Below are 19,038 nucleotides of genomic sequence, written 5' to 3' on the forward strand. Positions count from 1 at the left end.
ACGTCAAAACCATTATGTTTCTTTCCTAAACTTTGGAGAGAAAATAATAACCAACCTTTTTCCAAATCCAACAAGTGGGAAAGGCCAAGAAGGCAGACTACAAGAACATGGGTAGGTCCGGAAAGATAAAACATCCACGTCCCACCTGTGCGTGTCGGATTTTATAGTGGACTTGGACAAACATCATCCACATTCAGAATCTAATATAACTCGGTTTCAACACTGTGGTAGAGAACGATACGCATCTTATTGTCCTCCTTTTTCTAGTAATAATAATTAAAGGGGTTTCCCTGCTTTTTTTGTAAAAGATATTATAAAGAGCAGGATTTATCAGAAATGCATTTTCAGTCTCAATATACTGAACATACACGAGACGAGATGGGCAATATATTGAATTTGACAAACTTCCCTTGATTAAATGCGTAGGGTACTTGCTGATATGATTCGTATGTGAATTGCGATGTAACCAATTTTGAGAAATTTCTCTTTTGAATTTGGCTCCATAGTCTCAGGACAGTGATTTTGGAAGTCAAGCGAAGGTTGACAACAGGAAAATACCCAAAAGAAAGCTGTCGAAGAAGAGGCATGAAAAGAACAGAAGACCTTAGAAGGGAGAGAAATCTTAACGAATGGTTTGTCTCGTGTCCCATGTATTAATTTGCCGTCCCCCGACCAAAGAATCGGATCCCACACACGCACAAACAACCAATGACATCCTGTATTGGTTGACCAATTACAAGCATACATCGATGATCAAAACCCGGTTAGTTAAAAGGGAGAGGAAAACCCTAACCCTAGTTTGCCGCAGAGTTAGGGCCTTGAACAAGATGATCTTTGACTAATTGTTATTTGTAAAATCTTTATTGCGGTTGCCTTGATTTCAGAGAAACCCCGCCCCCGTTGAACTCGCCCTTTCTTTTTGACAATATTTTTACCTGTTAACAACGTAAAATGGATGAATAAAGAAATGAATGACGAACCCGAAAGCCAAAAAAAATCGTTTCTTTTTTTTCTATCTTATGGGAATGCATGCAATGGCTCATTAAAAATGCTGGGATCCCTGGCTCATAGGATGCTTCATGCACGAGCCACTTTGACTTGCCATGGTGTGTGGACTCTGGACTTTGGAGTGGAACACAATCCTTGAACATGGGATTGGTGTTCTTTGCAAGAGCTTGTTGGGGGGCGTTTGACTTTGCAACCATTCTTGATTTCTAGGATTCCTTGTGGTTTGACTTCGCACCGTTCTTGATTTCCCCGTTTCCTTTTTTTTTTTTGGGTCGATCTCAGTTTCCCACCTGTGCGTAGAAATTCTCAAAGGAAAAAAGAGGGGGAAAAGGATTAATTTTCAGGACATCCTAAGCACCAAGAAAGACACGCCTTTGATACGCCATTCAATTAGAACTAAGCTGGAAATGAATCTTGCAAAAAAAGAAAAAAAAGAACTTGGTGGTGGGTTGGTGCAATGTTTGGTTCGGGTGTCTAGAATCATGTTCAGTGGGTTTGTCAAGGAGCGAGGGGGAAGGGAAGGAGAAATCGATGAGCGAAAATCACCCTGATTTGGCTTTTTCCTTCGGGGTCATGCAACCAACATGGATCGAAGCATCAAGAAACAAGATATAAACCACGCACACTTGACACCAACGACTAAGACAAACAATATTTTAATCTGCAGATTAAATCTGTGTTTATATATACATTTGTTTTGCTCTCCCTGTCAAATTGTAACAGTCTGGTCGGCAAGGAAGCTTCAGGTGTATAGGTGGGGTGCGTGTGAAGAGAGTACAGTGCTGTGTTGTCTCTCTCTCTCTCTCTCTCTCCTCTTTCTCTTCTCTAAACCGCTTTTTCTTTTGGGCTGTTACACTTTCCTCAACCGCTTAAAAAGCCTCTTGATTGTCTACACTTCAACCGGACAGGAGCCACACAGCCTCTCCTTCTCTCTCTCTCTCTCTCTCTAGCAAGGTTACCCTTCTCTCTTGCCATTTTTCCTCGCAAAGGATTGAGCTTTACGAGTCTCTGGCTTTTCTTGGCCTCAAGAAAACAGTTTTGGAGTTTCTTTTTAGCTTCTGGGATTCGCCTTTTTCCTTCGGTTTCCGACCTTTGGGGCGGAGTGAGGATTGTCCTGTTCGTCTCAAAGTCGGAATTGCTCTGGTTCTTGGATTTGAAAGAAAGGCAAGACACCTTTTTTCTTTTTCCCTCACTGTCGTTTTTCGTTTTTCGGAGGTGTTTCGGGATGATTCTGATTGCTGCTTCTTTGGTCGGTGAGAAAGCTGAGAGGGTGTGAACTCAGCGGCTCTGATTCTACTCTGTTCTGTAAAATTCGTTCGAAAAATGGAGTTTCAATTCAAGCAGATGCCTTCTTTTTATGCATTTATGAACTGAAAATTGTGGCTCTCTGGTTAATTTATGAGAACTCTGCTTGATGAGAGCATCCGTGTTCGATTTTCCTATCTGGTCAATTATTGCCGAATTTTTCGTCTGCAATGTGCGCGAGGGCTCTGTTTCATTGCTGATTGGTTTGTTGGTAAATCATGTGAACTCATATAATTGTATTTGCAACCGCAGAATATTCTTCTCTAAGATCCGGAGGCGAAGAAGGATATTTGTATGGTTGAGCTTGCCCTCGATCGCTTCATGATTTCAGTCATGGATTCAAGAAAAGAATCGCTGAAGAGGAACCCACAAAAGTGCTTGGACTCTCAACTATGGCACGCCTGTGCCGGTGGCATGGTTCAAATGCCACCGGTGAACTCGAAGGTCTTTTACTTCCCTCAAGGCCATGCCGAGCACGCGCAAGGGACCGTCGATTTCGGGACCTCCCAAATCCCCCCTCTCATTCTTTGCAGGCTTGCCGCCATAAAGTACATGGCCGATCCTGAAAATGACGAGGTTTACGCCAAAATAACCCTTATGCCCATGAGAAGCGACGAGTATCATCACCTAGATGATGATGGTTCTCTAGGAAAAGATGGGACGGAGAACTTAGAAAAGGTGGCGTCTTTTGCTAAGACGTTAACGCAGTCGGACGCGAATAACGGCGGGGGGTTCTCTGTACCGCGGTATTGTGCAGAGACGATATTCCCTCGCTTGGATTACTCGGCTGAACCTCCAGTTCAGACGATAGTGGCCAAGGATGTGCACGGAGAGAGCTGGAAATTCCGGCACATATACAGAGGAACCCCACGTCGCCATCTTTTGACCACGGGTTGGGGGAATTTCGTGAACCAGAAGAAGCTCGTAGCTGGTGATTCAATTGTGTTCCTGAGAGCAGAGAACGGGGATCTCTGTGTCGGGATACGCCGCGCGAAGCGGGGGATCGGCATAGGTGGGAATGACAATGCTTGTGGATGGAACTCTGCATCTGGGAATTTCGGAGGATACTCGATGTTCGCAAGGGAAGAGGGGAGTAATTTGATGCAGAAAGGTTGTGGTGGGGAATTCAGGAGGAAAGTGACAGGAGAATCTGTATTGCAGGCAGCGACTCTGGCAGCGAAAGGACAGCCATTTGAGGTGGTGTATTATCCTCGCGCTGGTACTCCAGAGTTTTTCGTGAGGGCGTCCTCTGTTAGCACAGCAATGCAGGTCCAGTGGTGCTCAGGAATGAGGTTCAAGATGCCGTTTGAGACAGAGGACGCTTCTCGAATTAGCTGGTTCATGGGGACTATATCATCTGTACAGGTCGCTGACCCGATTCATTGGCCTAGTTCTCCATGGCGAATTCTACAGGTATCTCTTAACATTGTTTTGGCACACTCATAGAGAGTTATAGTTCTGAAATTTCAATTAGTCTTTGGTGCATTGCTTCTTGTTGTTTCCCTCGGTTTTAACGCACCCTTGGTTTTAACGCACCCTTTTCTGATTCAGTATGCTTTCACTTGAAATGGTAAATTCTCGAGCGTTGCTTTCTGTATGAATGCTTGCTCCACTTCGATCTGCTAGTTGCATCTGATGACTTTGGCAAGAAATGCCTTCATCTGCTATATCTGCATAGTTAGAATAATGTGTCTCTGGTCATTATCTTTCCTCGGGGAAAATGAAGGAGAAATGGAACATCGTGTCATTAATCGGTGTTACATCATTAAGTCTCAAGCTTAGGTTTAGTGCTTCACTCCTTGACCGCCTAACGAACCCTTGTTCTCTTCAACTTCAATTTTGAATCAGATAAGCAGTCGACATTTCGATATAACTGGATCTAGGATCCATCATTTTTCTTAGGACGGCTCATTCCAGACATTTTTTATCCAATGTTGCAATCGTCATATGGTCATGTTTACTAAAAACTGGTTCATGCGTTTACTGTGCAGGTTTCTTGGGATGAACCAGATCTACTCCAAAATGTGAAGAGTGTCAGTCCATGGCTAGTAGAGTTGGTGTCGAACATGCCCTCTATCCATCTCTCACATTTTTCACCCCCGAGAAAGAAGTTAAGGACACCGCCAAACTTTCCCATACTCGACCAGATTCCGGTCCCGCCCTTTCCAAGCAACCCCCTTGGACCAAACAGCCCTTTACGTTTTATCCCGGATAACATTCCCGCAGGCATACAGGGAGCCAGGCATGCTCAATTCCTAAGATCTTCATCGGACCTCCGTCTTAATCAACTGCACTCGGGTTTGTTTCCGGTGGGGTCCCACCCCCTGAATCACACTTCAGTATCTACCAGATTTTCACGTGGCGCCTTCTTTGGTGCGCCGGAGGATAACAACAATAGCATTTCGTGCTTGCTAAGGATGGGAACTTCGGAAAACTCCTCAAAGGAGAATTTCGAAAAGAAGTCACCCCACATTTTACTCTTTGGTCAACTGATTCTCGTCGATCAGCAGAACTCTGAGAGTAGCTCTGGGGACACAACTGGAAGATGTTCATCAGAGGGGAATCAGGAGAGGATGTCGAATTCCTCTGAGGGGTCCCGCAACAACGTGTTGTATTACAATGGCACGGTGGAGAGCTCTTCTGATGATGGATTCACCGGCATTAGACGAGACCGGGCATCTGACCTCGACTTGGGGACTGGTCACTGCAAGGTGTTCATGGAGTCGGAAAATGTGGGTCGAACTCTAGACCTGTCGGTCCTTGGTTCATATGATGAGCTGTATAGAAATCTCAGGGACATGTTCGGCATAAACGGCTCAGAGAGGCTCAGTAAAGTCCTCTACTCAGATGCTGCCGGTGCTATTAAGAATGCTGGTGATGAACCCTTCAGGTAAATTAGTTTACTTTTTCTTACCATCTTAATCTTACTTATTTTTGGTGGTTCTTGTTGGATCCTTCTTTCCTCTCGCGTCTTCTTCATTTGATTTAATGTTTCCGAATTGCTTTGTATTGCAGTGACTTCCTGAAGACAGCAAAGAGACTAACAATTCCGGCGGGTTATGCTATGAAGATTTAGAGAGATAGCTTATGACGAGCCACTAAATGTACAGATGAATTTTGAGATTGTTCTCTTCATCTTCTTCTGCTTTTGGATATGTGTGAAAGACCCACATAATCCGTCTTTTACTTTGGATATTATTAGAGAAGTAATTAATGCAGCTTTATTTAGTAAGTTGTTCAATTAGAATTATCAATGGCTTCCTGGCGCCTCTGTTTCCTTGCTCTTTTCTGTAATCCCTCTTTTCTTGAATTACACGCACCCACCGTCAATGCGAGCTTATCAGGGCATACGCAAAGCTCAAACAACATAGCAGAATCTAATGATACTTTAAGCAAGATTAGGTCAGAAACCCATCTTGCTCATGTGGGAAACTTAATCTTGGTCTAAAGTTAATTTATGCATCTTTTTGCTTGTGGCGGTGCAACTTTTTGGTTTTCTTTCTCGCTTTTCTGTTTGTCAAGTCAACTTCATGCACCCATCTGGAAGTCGTTATACTTCAAACAATCATATTGCCCATGTGAGGAAAAGATTGCATTTTGATCTGCATTATTTATGCCCATTGGAAAATCATTGTGATCATGTGCTGGGAAAATCTCTCTCTCTCTCTCTCTCTCGCGCGCGAGCTCCTCTGCAATCTTTTGCAACTATTCATCCATCTGTAGAATGCATTCAGCCAGTACAGTGTGCATGACATTGCAAAACTATTAGGCTTGCAGAAGTTTCAACTCAGTGGATGCAACCACTTGACTTTGTTCTCTCTTTTGCACAAGCCATATTGAAAGAAACTGTTAAGTATCATGATCAGCAAGGTCATCGTCACTTGTCAATTTTAAGGAACCAAGAGTTGCACGTGGGACTGAGAATTATTGTCCTAAAACTATGCTCAAGTTCTTACCTGCTGAGTTGACAAAAAGAGCGCTGTTTAGCAGCGAAGGAAAATACAACATTGACAAAGAGGTTCCTTCAGAAAAGGAGTGGAATAAAAGATTAATAAACGAGAAGGAAGTAGAAATGAGATTCAGATTCCACTTTAGAGAGTGAAAAAGATTGAGAGATAAAAAATATATAAAAATCACATTGATTTTGCAGATTTCTGGTGAGATTATGACAGGGAGGGAGGACCAAGGAAGCCGGGTCGTAAGGAAAGCTGGTGTTAAATATTTAATGGGGCTGTGACGAAACGAGTAAACAAAGTCAAAATCCCAAAGAAGGTGCACTTTGTTGAGCACTACAGCTTAAACTTACAATTGTTTATAGGGTTTGGGGTTATAGATCCTATGTTAGGGCAGAGGTTAGTCAAATGACAGCTTCTTATCTTCCATGTTTTCCCATTATTCAAAGGGATTTCCTGTTTTGGTTTCCTGAAACAAGAAGCATCCACAAACGGAATCATGTTCAAACTGTAAATTACTCTGAGAGAGAGATATTTTCATTTAATAAACTTGATATTTAGATTTATATCGTTTATATTTTAAATTATGATTATTTTGATAATTTAGACTTTGCTGATATTTTTATGTAGTCATCAATTTTAGGATTCAAACTCTGTTGATATTATTTGGAAAATGGCTTCGGATGATATTCATCTTATTGTTCAGAGAACATATTCATCTTCTTACAATTTCAGAGAATTCCTTCAGACTATTTTTAACTAGGAAAGTTTGGTAAGTACAACGGTGATGAGATTTCTCAAAATTATCTTGTCAACGGGTAACAAGCAATGAAGAAAATGTTAAAAATTTCCAATACCCTGCATTTCTTTTTACAGTACGTACTACGTACAGTTAATATCTTCAAAATCGAACCTTTTTGTCGTGAATTTTCCGTAACTCAATTCTTGAAGAAAGTCGTATCCAATTAAAAAAAGAGGCAGCGACATGGAGAGATGTGAAGGTTGGGGTGTGACAATGGCATCGAGTGGAGGGTGGCACGCAAGAAGGCATCTAAGACGGCAAGCTTCCAACACGTTCAACCCGTCCCAATCCCAAGGCGCACTCGTGTGCTTGCTTCGACTTTTCTTGCTTCTTCCTCTCCTTTTTCTATGGTTGCTGTACGGCGCAATTCGTGGGGGCAACATTTATATCATTCGTGGGATTTGGGCCGGTCCCTCCATTCTTTATATATCGAATACCAAATTACGTGGGAATCCATGTGTAATCGAAGATTAGTCAACTAGGGTTTGGTTTTGCCTAGGCCTTAGGACACTCCCAATAGCAGAGAGAGAGAGAGAGCGAGCTTGACATGACATGAGGCCGACCAAGATTCGTGAGTCTAGGAAACCCTCTGTTCTGTTCCTGATCCACACGCCTTCTCTTCCCTTCGACAACAAGCAAAGTCTCTCTCTCTCTCTCTCTTCCCAACGAAGAGAAGAAAGAGAACAAGAAGGGAAAAGGATTAGACAGGCGCAGCTGTGTCCCTCCAAGTTCCACGTACCCAACGAAAATGAATTACCCAATTGGCAGTTCCCATGCGGGGTCGCGGACTTTGTGTATCGTCCGAGATTGTCTTGATGCGGTTTTTCATCAGAACTCACATGTGACTCCCGACTAACATCAACGCACGCACGGGAAGGTTTCCCATCGGTTCGAATTTGGTTCTTTTGGCGGATTGTTGCGTTGCAGATAGGTACAGTGCACGGATGCACAGGTGCCACGACCGCAAGCGGGTCGAGAAGAGAACGAATGAGTACGACCGGATTGTAGCGCGAGACGGGTCTTAGTTTGTGGTGATAACCCCAGGAAGAAGAGGTCAATCAGAAACCAGCTAAGAAACATAAGGTTAAAAAGAAAATGAATAGAAATTTGACATTGGGAGGGGGGTCACATGAGCAAAAAATAATGTCAAGCAACAGTAAACGCGCCGTCTCAAAGGCCGGGACTTTCTCTGCTTTTGGGACATTGGGTTGACTTTTTTTCATTTTTTCTTCTTGTTGAAAGAACTGCCCTTGACGTTTTGTTTTTTGTTTTTTTTTCGGTGGGAAGAAAGGGGGAGGGGTAGCAAAACCTAGGAGGCAGGGTTGAACTTCCATCGTTTCGTGGTGCGATGTCGCTCTGAGGAGGTTTAAGATTTAGGTTGCTGATAAGCGATAAGGAAGGGGGGGACCGAGATCCAAGAATGCCAGGGTATACAGATCCATACATCAGTCAACTTAATCCAGCTCCAACGTAAAAACGGATCATGAATCGGAATGATTACAGTCTGTCTTCTGATTCCCCTGTCCCTCTTTTTTTTTTATAACTTGGATATAATCGTATTTGAAAATTGTGGGGATTGCACTTGCGTTGCAAACTTGCAAGAGCAAGGCAAGGCCAACTTTTTGCTCGTCACGTGTGTGAGTCAGTCCTCGTTTTGTTTTCCCCGTTTCCTCATCGCATTGATTGTACACTGGGCATCCTTAAATTTGGGATGAAATACCCATTAAAGAAAATATCGTACTTTTCAATATCACTTTTTTCGAGCTATGTCCAATCAATGCATTGAACATCAAAATACATTTTCAAAAATTTTATCTAACAATTACGCTAAAAATACTCGTTAACAAGATCCTTGTGATATATAGTAATATTATAACGATAATCAAGAATAATACCTCTAGATTTAGCTTTGATTGAACGTACAATTGTGGGGTAGTATTGATACTTGACGAAACTTCAGAGACAGCAGATGAAGAAGTTAATGAGAATAATATTAAGCAGGAGTCCACCAGTATTTGAGACTTTTTCCACGGTTCAGTGGGAGACTAATAGTCGGGATGTCCTGGATAGTTTTCTCATTTCTGTTCTTTGGTGATTAAGATGCACGAGCATGCTCTGCGTGACCCTTGTAAGTTGTATCTACAGTAATCCCACGACTTTTTCGCCATGGCTAGCTGTTTGGGTTTGGTTGACATTGACCCTTCCTATTCCCGTTCTCTTAATTTGTTATTGGAGAGGATCAATTTTTGAAGCTTGATTTGTGACTAGCTAAAACAAGAATATTTCACCTCAGGCCAAAAACCGGGGAAAAGTAGATAGTTGATGGCAATAAACGAAATGAGGCGCCCATGTTTAACAAGACTAATTCCAACATGTTTGGACCCAAAAAAAGAGTCGAGGTGAAATGAGGGCCCAAACAGAGATCTTACAAAAGTCGAAGGACCATGTAAAGACGCGGCGACTCTTTGAGCTACTGAGCCCGTGGACATTACCCTTCTCGAAGGGACAAAGGAAACACAACCGGGAAAGTGCTCCATCTATTGGAGAGAACTGCTGAACAAGCCAATCAAGGATGCAGAGTCATGCTCAATTTGTCTCCAGATACTGCGGTGCAGAATTCAAAGGGCCTTCAGCTGAAAGCCTGAAACCATCTGCTTTCGTTTTATGGCCTACTTTGTTTCCAATTCATCACGCTAGAATAAACAAGAGAGATGACTGAAATTTTAATATCATCATACAAGACGTGGCACGAAGCTCATAATAAACTCCCAATATAAATCTCCCGTTTTCTTCTTTTTCCAATGTCAATCAGTCCTTAACTCGCAATAGAACTGTTTTCAATCATGAAATCTAGAAGCGCCAAAACAGGAAAATTCAAATGCAGAAATGCAGTCTATATCAATTCTCTCTCTCTCTCTCTCTCTCTCTTCTTCCTTAGCTAACACCAAATCATCACCCTCCCATTTTTACTGCTGGAAGCACTGCATACACGTCAAATAGCAAGTGATACAGTCCTCACAAGCAGCCTCTCATTCATGGGGAGTCGCTTCCTCGGTTGGAGCATTTCCACCGTCTAAAGAAAGAACATTGCAGTGATTTAGTTTCTATCACATAAGCTGAAAGAAAATGATATGGAGTTACCTGAGTGACTGTGGAGATATGCACTTATGCAGTTCTCAACAAAGGGAGTTAATAAGATGTTTTGGGGTGGTAACGTTAATAAGCAGGCTTACCTTCACCAGAAGGAGCATAAGGAGATTTTCGGTATCGTGTTTGCTGCTGTGTTGGCTGGGAAGAAGGAACATAGACAATCCATGAGAACCATGTTAGAAAAAGCAGACTTAAAAAGAATTAAAGGCATGCGCATTAGGGCAAAGACCGCATGATAATGCAACTGACGCATGCTAATTGAGCTCCAACAAGTGACAACCTCAATTACAAGGACATGCCTGTTGGGCGCACAACAGGCGTGCAGCCCCACTGCACGTTGAGATACTCATCCTAAATTAGCCTTGGTCCACGTATGTGATTCTAGAGAGGAGATGATGGTCCCTTATCATGTCTAGAGGAGAATTTACAATTGAATAGTCCTGATGTTAACCAAATAACACAGACAAGCCATTTTTTTTTCCAATAATTTCTTTAATCATCCCAATCAAAATGAAGAATAGAATTTGTAAATGTAAAGTTATTTCCCTCCCTTGAGAGTTGGCACTTAAAACTAGTGCTGGAACTGATTCATCAAATTTACTCAACGACTTCTCCTGCATTATCTTTTCCCCCAAGACCCAGTAGTTTTGAGCTACAGTGGTGGGTTGTCTAAGATATCATGGGCATGATCTCCCTCTCACCTAATTAGATCTTAACTATCTTTGGTACTTCCACAGCTAGCATAGCCCAAATTGGCAAGGGAATCAATCCACCACTTAAGGAACTGTAGAAATTTATTAGCCGTCACATTGAGGCCTACTAGAAGCTAGGACCATAAGGGTGACAGATAGATAGGCTGAAAGTGAATTTAGATGAGCAATTCTAGGAAAGTCGAAGTACTTGCATGACTCAAACCAAGAGGATTAACAATGTTTGAAAACACCTAAAGTCCCGACTTCCACCCATAAGTCGCACGGCATTGATTGTTTCCGTTCACTCGTGGTCTGATGAGAAGCTTTTCCTTTTACAGAGATTAAAAATTATGTCACTGACTATGTTAGCTTGACCAACTCACCTTTCTTAATTGACAACATTTCTCAGATGTTTATTGAGATCAGGATATCTTGTTCCAAAGAACAGAAAGGACAAAACCTCTCTCTTGTTCAAGCAAACCACAAAAATACCACTAGGGAATATGGAGGAGGGGAAGAGTAACTGTAAAGGACACACACCCTAGCAAAACGAATGTTGTCCAAATGTAGGAATAACACGAGGTAAAAAAGAACAAGAATAATATGAAAGCTATGGTACAAATCTCATATGCTCGGTGAGTTACCCAGTGATAACAGTGCCGGATGTTACAAATCCAAAACTATCATTTCTAGAGTGGTGTTAGAAACAAAACTTTGGCATGTAAAATCTCATTCATCAAATTTGATCGTCTACTGATAGTTTCAAGTACCATTCGTCACTAACATTTAAAAGAAAAGGTTTTAAGCACTCAACAATAAACCAATTTCAGGGCATCAAAATTTCTAGACTACTAACAGGTATCAAGGAGATAAAATAAAACAGATATCTTGTCAAATCCATTGCCAGTTTCCTTTTGCAAAATTAGAAAATAGGTAGTATAAAAAATAGTTTCTCTAACACTCCATATAATTAAGCCATGAAGCTGCACAAAAAGGTTCAGTTCTTGCAAACCCTTGAAGTCAGGTCCGGAACTTCATATTAGTTTGCAATTGTACACAAGATAAGTACATATGAGTATATGTGAGAAGGCTTTTTCTTAATCAGCTTTTTGCTACAACACTAGTTTCTTGAGTGTTTGAAATATGACCCACCATGATATCTACTGGTATATCGTGCTGTTATACTCATGAACATTCCCATTAAGTCCATTCCTAACCCAAACTGCTTTTGCCTGAGTAATTTCCAACCTTAGTTACTTGCCATTCATGGCTAATAGATCCTCAAAAATGGCAAAAATGGAAAGAAAAGTCACAGCTCTAAAGTGCACAAAGATAGAAAAACATTTTTGACCATCAACTAAATTATGCAATATGCACTTAGAAACTGCATGGCTGGCCTCCTAAAGTTTTTTAGTGACAAAATAATAATTAAGCCCATCAGATCCATACAGCAGTCACATTAGTGCAGCTCCCTAACCAGTTAAACAAGAAATTATGCGCATGTCTGTTTATATTTTTTTCAAAATCAAAAAATAACTTTTTTGCTTTCCTGCCTAAATTTAGGATAAAAAATTATGAAAAAACTATACTCCAACCTACGTACCGACATATGTACATTGTGAAAGTTTCAGATGTTTTGGGTTACGAAAAAGTTAAAATGCATCAATCGCAAGATTTTGATTAAGCAAAAAGCCAGCTCGAAGATTACCTGCAACTTAGGACGAAGAGCTTCAAGAGGGCCTTTTGGCTTCTCACCACCTTGCTGTAATAATCAAAAGTCCATTGGCAAATACTACTAAGATAGCTCAACTCCATATTCAAGTTTTGAACCACAAAAAATGAGTTAGGGACGGATATCATCAAATTTAAATACCTTTCCCAATGCCCAATCAGCAGAATCAAAATAAGCACGTTCATGGTCCTGGCAACAGAGTCAAATTTTAAGTAAAGCCCACGAAAGACCAGCATCTATTGGAAACCATCACTATAAGACCATAAATACCTTAGAAATGAGTGGTGGTTTTTTGGGCATTATTCCTCCATACTTTTTCTTAATAACTGCTTCCTGAAGTGTAAAACAAATATGCACTGATCACACATATTTAGAAACTAGAGCAGAGGTAAGTTACTGGATTTGGCGATGCTTAGGCATTTTCTAAAGAAGCGAAGAAACAACTAATAATTTCACGTGTTAAAGTAAAAGAATTTTTTTTTCTTGTACGATTGGAATGGATGTCCAAATTGATTGTCCTATAAGCCCATCAGTTGACGTAGTCATAATAACTTACAAACTTCAGAAACTTTATTTTAGAACCGTATCATCAGTAATAACATGATCAGAAAGAGAGATTCATTTATATACTTGCACAAGTGCACCTGTTTCTATTCTGTTGCTTCCTCAAAAACTTCAGTAGAATGATTGATGCATTAAGCAATCAGCAAATAATCCTATAAGTAATCAATAGATAACATCCTTCTTAGATATCTACAAGCAAATAGCAAATAAACAATTACTCCGAACGCCAAGGACTTTCTGCAACAAGTCAGCAACATTTTCAGCTAAATAGACAAGTAAATGCACATCGTATACACATATAAATAAGCATGTTTATAAGAAAACGTCCAGCCAAAGCACGAATCTCAAGTTCACATCGGTTCCACCGGCTAACACAATCAAAGCAGGCAGACATGTGTAAATCCAGAAACAAACTCGATGAGCTCCGAAGCACAATCGTTCTCGTCAAAACCGAACTACAACAGTAAAACGAGCGCAGCTCAAGGTCAATCCGCGAGAATTCGAGCACGCAAAGGAGTTAGGTAAATCATATCCGACCTCCTCCTGGGACGAAGGCACCGATTTCTCGGAATCCGCCGGAGCATTCGCGCTCGGACGCTCCTGCTCCTTCCCGTCCTCCATTTTCCCCACCTGGTCACCAATGTCGATTCAGCGAAATCAGCTCAAAATCACGTCACGGATCACAACTAGCGGGGAAGGAAGAACCGATTCCGCTCGATCTGGAAACGATCCCGTCCCCGTTCATTGTTTCCAGCTCGATTGGTTCCATCGGCGAGCGTCGGAGACTTGATTATCGGAAACACAAAGGGAATCGGCGGGAAATGATGGCGTGAGCTCGCGAATTTACCTGAGGAAATTCAATTCAAGCCTCCTTGCACTTGCGACGGTGATCCAAAATCGAGTTGCAGAAGAGAGAGAGAGAGAGAGAGAGAGAGAGAGATCGGACAGGTATGGTGACGATTTAGAGATGGGAAATAAAAAAGGAAATAATTATTTCAGATATGGGCCCACAAGGCCTGAGGAAACGGGTCGGAGGACTGGGCCCAATGGGCCTTTCTAATGGACCTCCGAGGCAGGAGCGTGTCATTGCATTTCCAAATTGGTACTCTTCACTTATTTCTCAAAAATAAGGAAAATAAGAAAACAAACCATTTGTTTCATAAAAAATAAACGATTTGAAGAATTATTTTATTAGTCTAAATAAAAAAATATAAATTTTCCGGATTTATTTAAAAAAAAAATTTCTTGTATTGCTCGAAATAATTATCTAATGAAAATTATTTTCATTATTGGACAATTTATATCTTAAACATTTTTGCATAGACAATGAAAATATTGTTTGTTCATTCATATTTATAGATGATCATTTTTAAGAAAATATTTTCTGAGTCTTTCATATTTTGCAAAATAAACAGAACCTTAAATCACATTGAAATGCTAGAAATCCTCATCTTTTGAATGATGAAGTGCGAGTATCATGCTGTCCATTTAGTCGTTAGAAAAGATAGGAATCGAACTCGAGACCTCTTAACGAAGATGGAGGAGAGCAGGCTTGAGATTTTATTCCTGCTTTGAAGAGCTTTGCGCTCAAAGCCCGCGTTTGATAGAAGGGACATCTTTCACAAAATTGGTCAATCACAAAAGCTTCAGACATTTTATCATACAAACAATGATGGTTCTAAAATGACTTATGAGTATCAGCTATGTCGTGCAGCAACATCTGCAGCTGTTCCATAAGTCTCATTCTTTACATATTTACAAATAAGCAAGGCCACTCCTAATTTACATTTCTCCTTCTCTTCTTCCTAATATTGCTCTCAAGAATGTCTATAGGGGGAGGCCGGGCTCTAGAGAAGCTTCATCATCAAGTTAAATTTGATGTCTGGAGTCGTCTTGGGCTGAGGCCAATTCGCTCCTTCCGGGACCTTGATGCATCTAAAGCCCTGGCCTTTGTACAGCTTCAACGCCCCCGGGTTGTTCAAGTCGCAGTGCAATGAAATGGCTCGGCATCCCCAGCCACGCGCTTGAGCCTCGGCTTTGGCTATGAGCCTTTTAGCTATCCCCTTTCGCCGGTATTTCTCGCGAACTGCAACGTTGGATATGTATGCAATTCCAGTCCTGGAATGGCAAGAGGGTCAAGGTAATTGAACGAAATAATCTCATCATACAAATGATGCTAAAGCTGCAAGCCTCTAAATGTTGACTTTGAATAGGCACGAAAGTGCAAGGTTTATTTATAAAGCTGTGTAAAGAGAATTCACTCTAGTAGAGAAAAATGGCCAGCAAATTTCGAAAAGAAAGAAGAAAAGAAAATTTGTTCTAGCAAACATAGATATCGCTCCAACACCACTGCTGCTGCCAACATTAACAATGATGATGACTGCACCGACAACAACAAAGTTGCTTCCCACAAAGGTATATGTGATGATATCCATTCCAGCTTTGAACTAAATAACGATACAGCAGCATAGTCCTTTTTTCTGTCACCCCATATCAACCCCAAAGAATGTCAGGTAGCATCTCCAATAAGATATGATAAACTGTTCATGATAAACTGTTCATAGTCAGAGTATGATCCTTACATAAGTATTAGGTGGAAGCAAATGCCCTAAACAGACCCAGCCTCTTCCATCCCTATCGCAGAATAAGTGCTCGCGTGTGCATACACTCGATGAGCATGATTATCAAAGTAACAGCAAAGGCCAATGCCACATAAGACACAGAATGGAGAAACTTCTCACTTCTCATCTAAAACTAGACTATGAATGTATTATTTCCCCTTTGAATAAGTTAGAGCAACTTCACTTTCCTACCTCTAATCAGCACACTAGCAGGTAAGCTTCATGTTTCTAAGCAAGACAGAATTTTACCTCGCAATACGACCAGAAGGTTCCCAATCAGCAGTCACGGATAGTCATGGGGAAGGCTTTAATTAGTCGCTCCTAGAAATAACTTTCAGGTAATGCCTTTCTCAATGCTCGAGAAGAAGTACAAAGTTTCGATTGATATAATAACACACAGTTATAACAGTTGAAGAGTTTAGTTCTCTTTCGCCTGGTCATAGTTGCAGTATGGTACTATGTGACGTGACATGTTATCTCAAGACATCAGGTTGCTTTGAAAGGAGGAAAAGAAGATATATTATAGACACTCTTCACACCATTTATCCATGCAAAATTCATCAGGCTCCCTGATTACCAGGAAGATACCATATGCTTATAACATAGAGTTGACATAGGAATCCCCAAAAGGAGAGTCATAAACTACTTATGGTTTCATGTGAAGCCGCAAAACCTTTATAGCTAGTCAAAAGAGGGATTATAGATGTTGAAAATATCCACATCACTTGACAAAGAGATTTATATGCACTTTATATGCATATGACCTCCTTCCACTTGGCAGCTTAAGTTATTCGATTGGACTTTTCCAGATGGTAGCAAATCTAGGTTCCACTCCTGTTAGTTAAATGCCACGTGGTACTCCAGTTAGTAAAGCTCGGTTCCCCTCCTGCTATAAGTGAGATGGGGTGTTGATAATATCCCATATCATTTGATAAAGTCATTCATATGCTTTTTATATATAAGTGTCTCCCTCCACCAATAGAAGAAATTTGGATCTCTCTAGACCCTACTAGGAGGAAGCTGGACATCTACCTTGTAGTTCTACCTCCAAAACATGTTATTTATTTCTTTGCCTTTGGCCTATTTGGTAATGCAACTTCGGTTCATTCATAAGGTAAAGGAGCTTACAGCCTATTCAATTTTATGTAAACAGTTATAGTATGACTCGTGTCAAGTGCTCACAGCAAATCAAATCAAGCAATATATTCCTCAAGAATTTTCTTATTACGAGGGGAAAAAAACAATCTTAATAGATGATAGACTAGCTGATTATGCCAGAAACTGGGATCAAGATTATCACCCTGAATTTTCTATTCACGAGGACTGAGATTCGGAAAAAGAATACTCGACTGCTGAAAAATACAAATGCTATAATTTCGTTAACAGATTTCGTACCTTCTCTGCCTAAGCGGTCCCTTTCTTGGTAGAAAGTCAGCAACAGTGTCCACTGTCAATATACCAGTAACATAGCCCTTATTGATACTAAATCTTCCATCAAAACCACCTATTCTGATGTCTTCACTCCCAAATAACAAGCTTTCACCACCTGAGCTGCCAACGACAGCGACAAGGCATACTCGCCGGCAACCGTTTGGTATTGAGAATCCAGCGAGCATTCCCACCAGCCTGTCGATCCTCAAGACAAAATCCAGAGGGAACGAGTATTCAGGGAAAAAGAACTGCAGTGAGTCTCGGCTACCTCCCAGCAGTCCTCTAACCGGGCCTCCCGGACAACAATCTCGGGAGAGACTGTCGGAAATAAATCCACCACTTGGCTGGCTCTGCATAGTCCTGCGCTTAGAATGAGAAGCGTCCATAAGGAACTCTTTCTCAAACAATTCCCACTGCACATGCATGCTTACCACAGTGTTTGGCTTAAAAATGTCACATTTGGCTCCCCCAAATCCCTTCCTATATGCAAGGAGAAAACAACTGAAGCTCCAGTAATCCGCCCTCCCTCTCCTCCTTCCCCCCCAAAAAAAAAAAAAAACCCACCAAAAAAAAAAAAAGGCAAGACCATGAATAAAGTGATTTAAAGTAAAATAATCTATTTTCTGATCAAAGCAAAGAGAGTGCAGAATGCAACCAAATCACCCCAGAAGAAACACCCATCACCCATGAGTAGTTTGAAGCACTAAACAGCGACCAGTTTTGTAGTTCATGGCCACAAGGAAGGAGTCGCCTCGGAGTAATTCAAAACATAACATCATAGTTCTCCGGGTCAGGAGACCAATCCCACATGCGAACCAATATCAAATTCCCAATTTCTAAATTCCCAGCAACCAAGCATCTCAAGAACCAAAACCGTGCGCGAAGAATTCACCAGACACAAAGAAAGAAAAGAAGAGAAAGGGCGATACAGGCCAACTACACAAACCCACATCCAATCAAACTCAAAATCAAATCTTTATGAGCGGGGAAGAGCCGAAGCAAGTCCAGAGGCAAAGAGGAAGTACTGGGTCTAGAGGGGAGGTCGTCGAGCGCAGGAGGGGACCGAGGCGAAGGGAAGCGAGAGAGTTTCTTGAAATTCAGGTGGGTGCTCCTGCTTTGGTGGAGAGCTGGGCACACGGCGGTTCCCAACGGTATTGACCGCATTTCTCGGACAAGATCTCACACCACCCACTCTCTCCCCGCACCCAGATTCTCTGTCAAGGAAAAGATACTCGCGATTCTCTTCCCTGGTGAGCCCGGCGGAGAGATAGGGAGAGACAGAGAGAAAGAGACAAGACGCAGTCTCTGCCGGTGTTTCAACGGGTGTACCGCCTGCCAGCAGAATAAGCCAATGACATTTGCTCACGTAATATTCTTTGAGCGACGGTGAGATTCACTACTTACTCTGAGAAATATATAAATAAATAAAATTTAATTAATTAAAAATTATCATGAAGTTTAAATTTTTTTATTATTATTTTTTTTTTTAAGTTTGTGACTTATAACATATCGTTACTTTACTCACAAGTGGACAGCTGCGTTAATTAGGCGTTTTCTCCTTCATTATTTGGTTCGAAAGTTCGAATTCTTGCATTGTTAATACACGTCTTAAGTAGGAAGTCATGGTGGTAGGTCCTGTGCTAGTCTCTCCTAAGGTGTATGTTTAAATAGTGGCTTGCGACGACTCCCCTGGGGTGTACGTCTAAATAGTGGTTTGAGACGACGTCCGACGGTTCAGAGGATAGTGTGATCCCGTAAGATGTCCGACAGTGCCACTAGG

General features: G+C 41.4%; 3 protein-coding genes across 3 annotated transcripts; 1 reads left to right on the forward strand and 2 right to left on the reverse strand.

Annotated features, from left to right (window-relative positions):
• The first annotated feature begins 1,738 nt into the window (after window positions 1–1,738).
• On the forward strand, window positions 1,739–5,582 carry LOC104454218 (auxin response factor 18). Its single transcript, XM_010069005.3, has 4 exons — window positions 1,739–2,172; window positions 2,566–3,726; window positions 4,305–5,203; window positions 5,329–5,582. The coding sequence occupies exons 2-4, from the start codon at window positions 2,608–2,610 to the stop codon at window positions 5,387–5,389; spliced, it is 2,079 nt and encodes a 692-aa protein (XP_010067307.2). The 5' UTR covers window positions 1,739–2,172; window positions 2,566–2,607; the 3' UTR covers window positions 5,390–5,582.
• Window positions 5,583–9,762: 4,180 nt separating this feature from the next.
• Window positions 9,763–14,175, reverse strand: LOC104454217 (ribosome biogenesis protein erb1). The gene is made up of 7 exons (XM_010069004.3): window positions 14,054–14,175; window positions 13,744–13,836; window positions 12,913–12,975; window positions 12,784–12,831; window positions 12,619–12,672; window positions 10,302–10,356; window positions 9,763–10,141 (listed from the first exon to the last, which is right to left on the reverse strand). Exons 2-7 carry the CDS (start codon window positions 13,825–13,827, stop codon window positions 10,098–10,100), a joined length of 348 nt encoding a protein of 115 aa, XP_010067306.2. The 5' UTR covers window positions 13,828–13,836; window positions 14,054–14,175; the 3' UTR covers window positions 9,763–10,097.
• A 655-nt stretch (window positions 14,176–14,830) lies between these two features.
• Window positions 14,831–18,593, reverse strand: LOC104454216. Its single transcript, XM_010069003.3, has 3 exons — window positions 18,284–18,593; window positions 17,223–17,618; window positions 14,831–15,324 (listed from the first exon to the last, which is right to left on the reverse strand). The coding sequence occupies exons 2-3, from the start codon at window positions 17,612–17,614 to the stop codon at window positions 15,054–15,056; spliced, it is 663 nt and encodes a 220-aa protein (XP_010067305.2). The 5' UTR covers window positions 17,615–17,618; window positions 18,284–18,593; the 3' UTR covers window positions 14,831–15,053.
• Between the last annotated feature and the right edge of the window lie 445 nt (window positions 18,594–19,038).

This window comes from Eucalyptus grandis, chromosome 7 (assembly GCF_016545825.1).
Source record: "Eucalyptus grandis isolate ANBG69807.140 chromosome 7, ASM1654582v1, whole genome shotgun sequence".
In the NCBI taxonomy this organism is placed as follows: domain Eukaryota; kingdom Viridiplantae; phylum Streptophyta; class Magnoliopsida; order Myrtales; family Myrtaceae; genus Eucalyptus; species Eucalyptus grandis.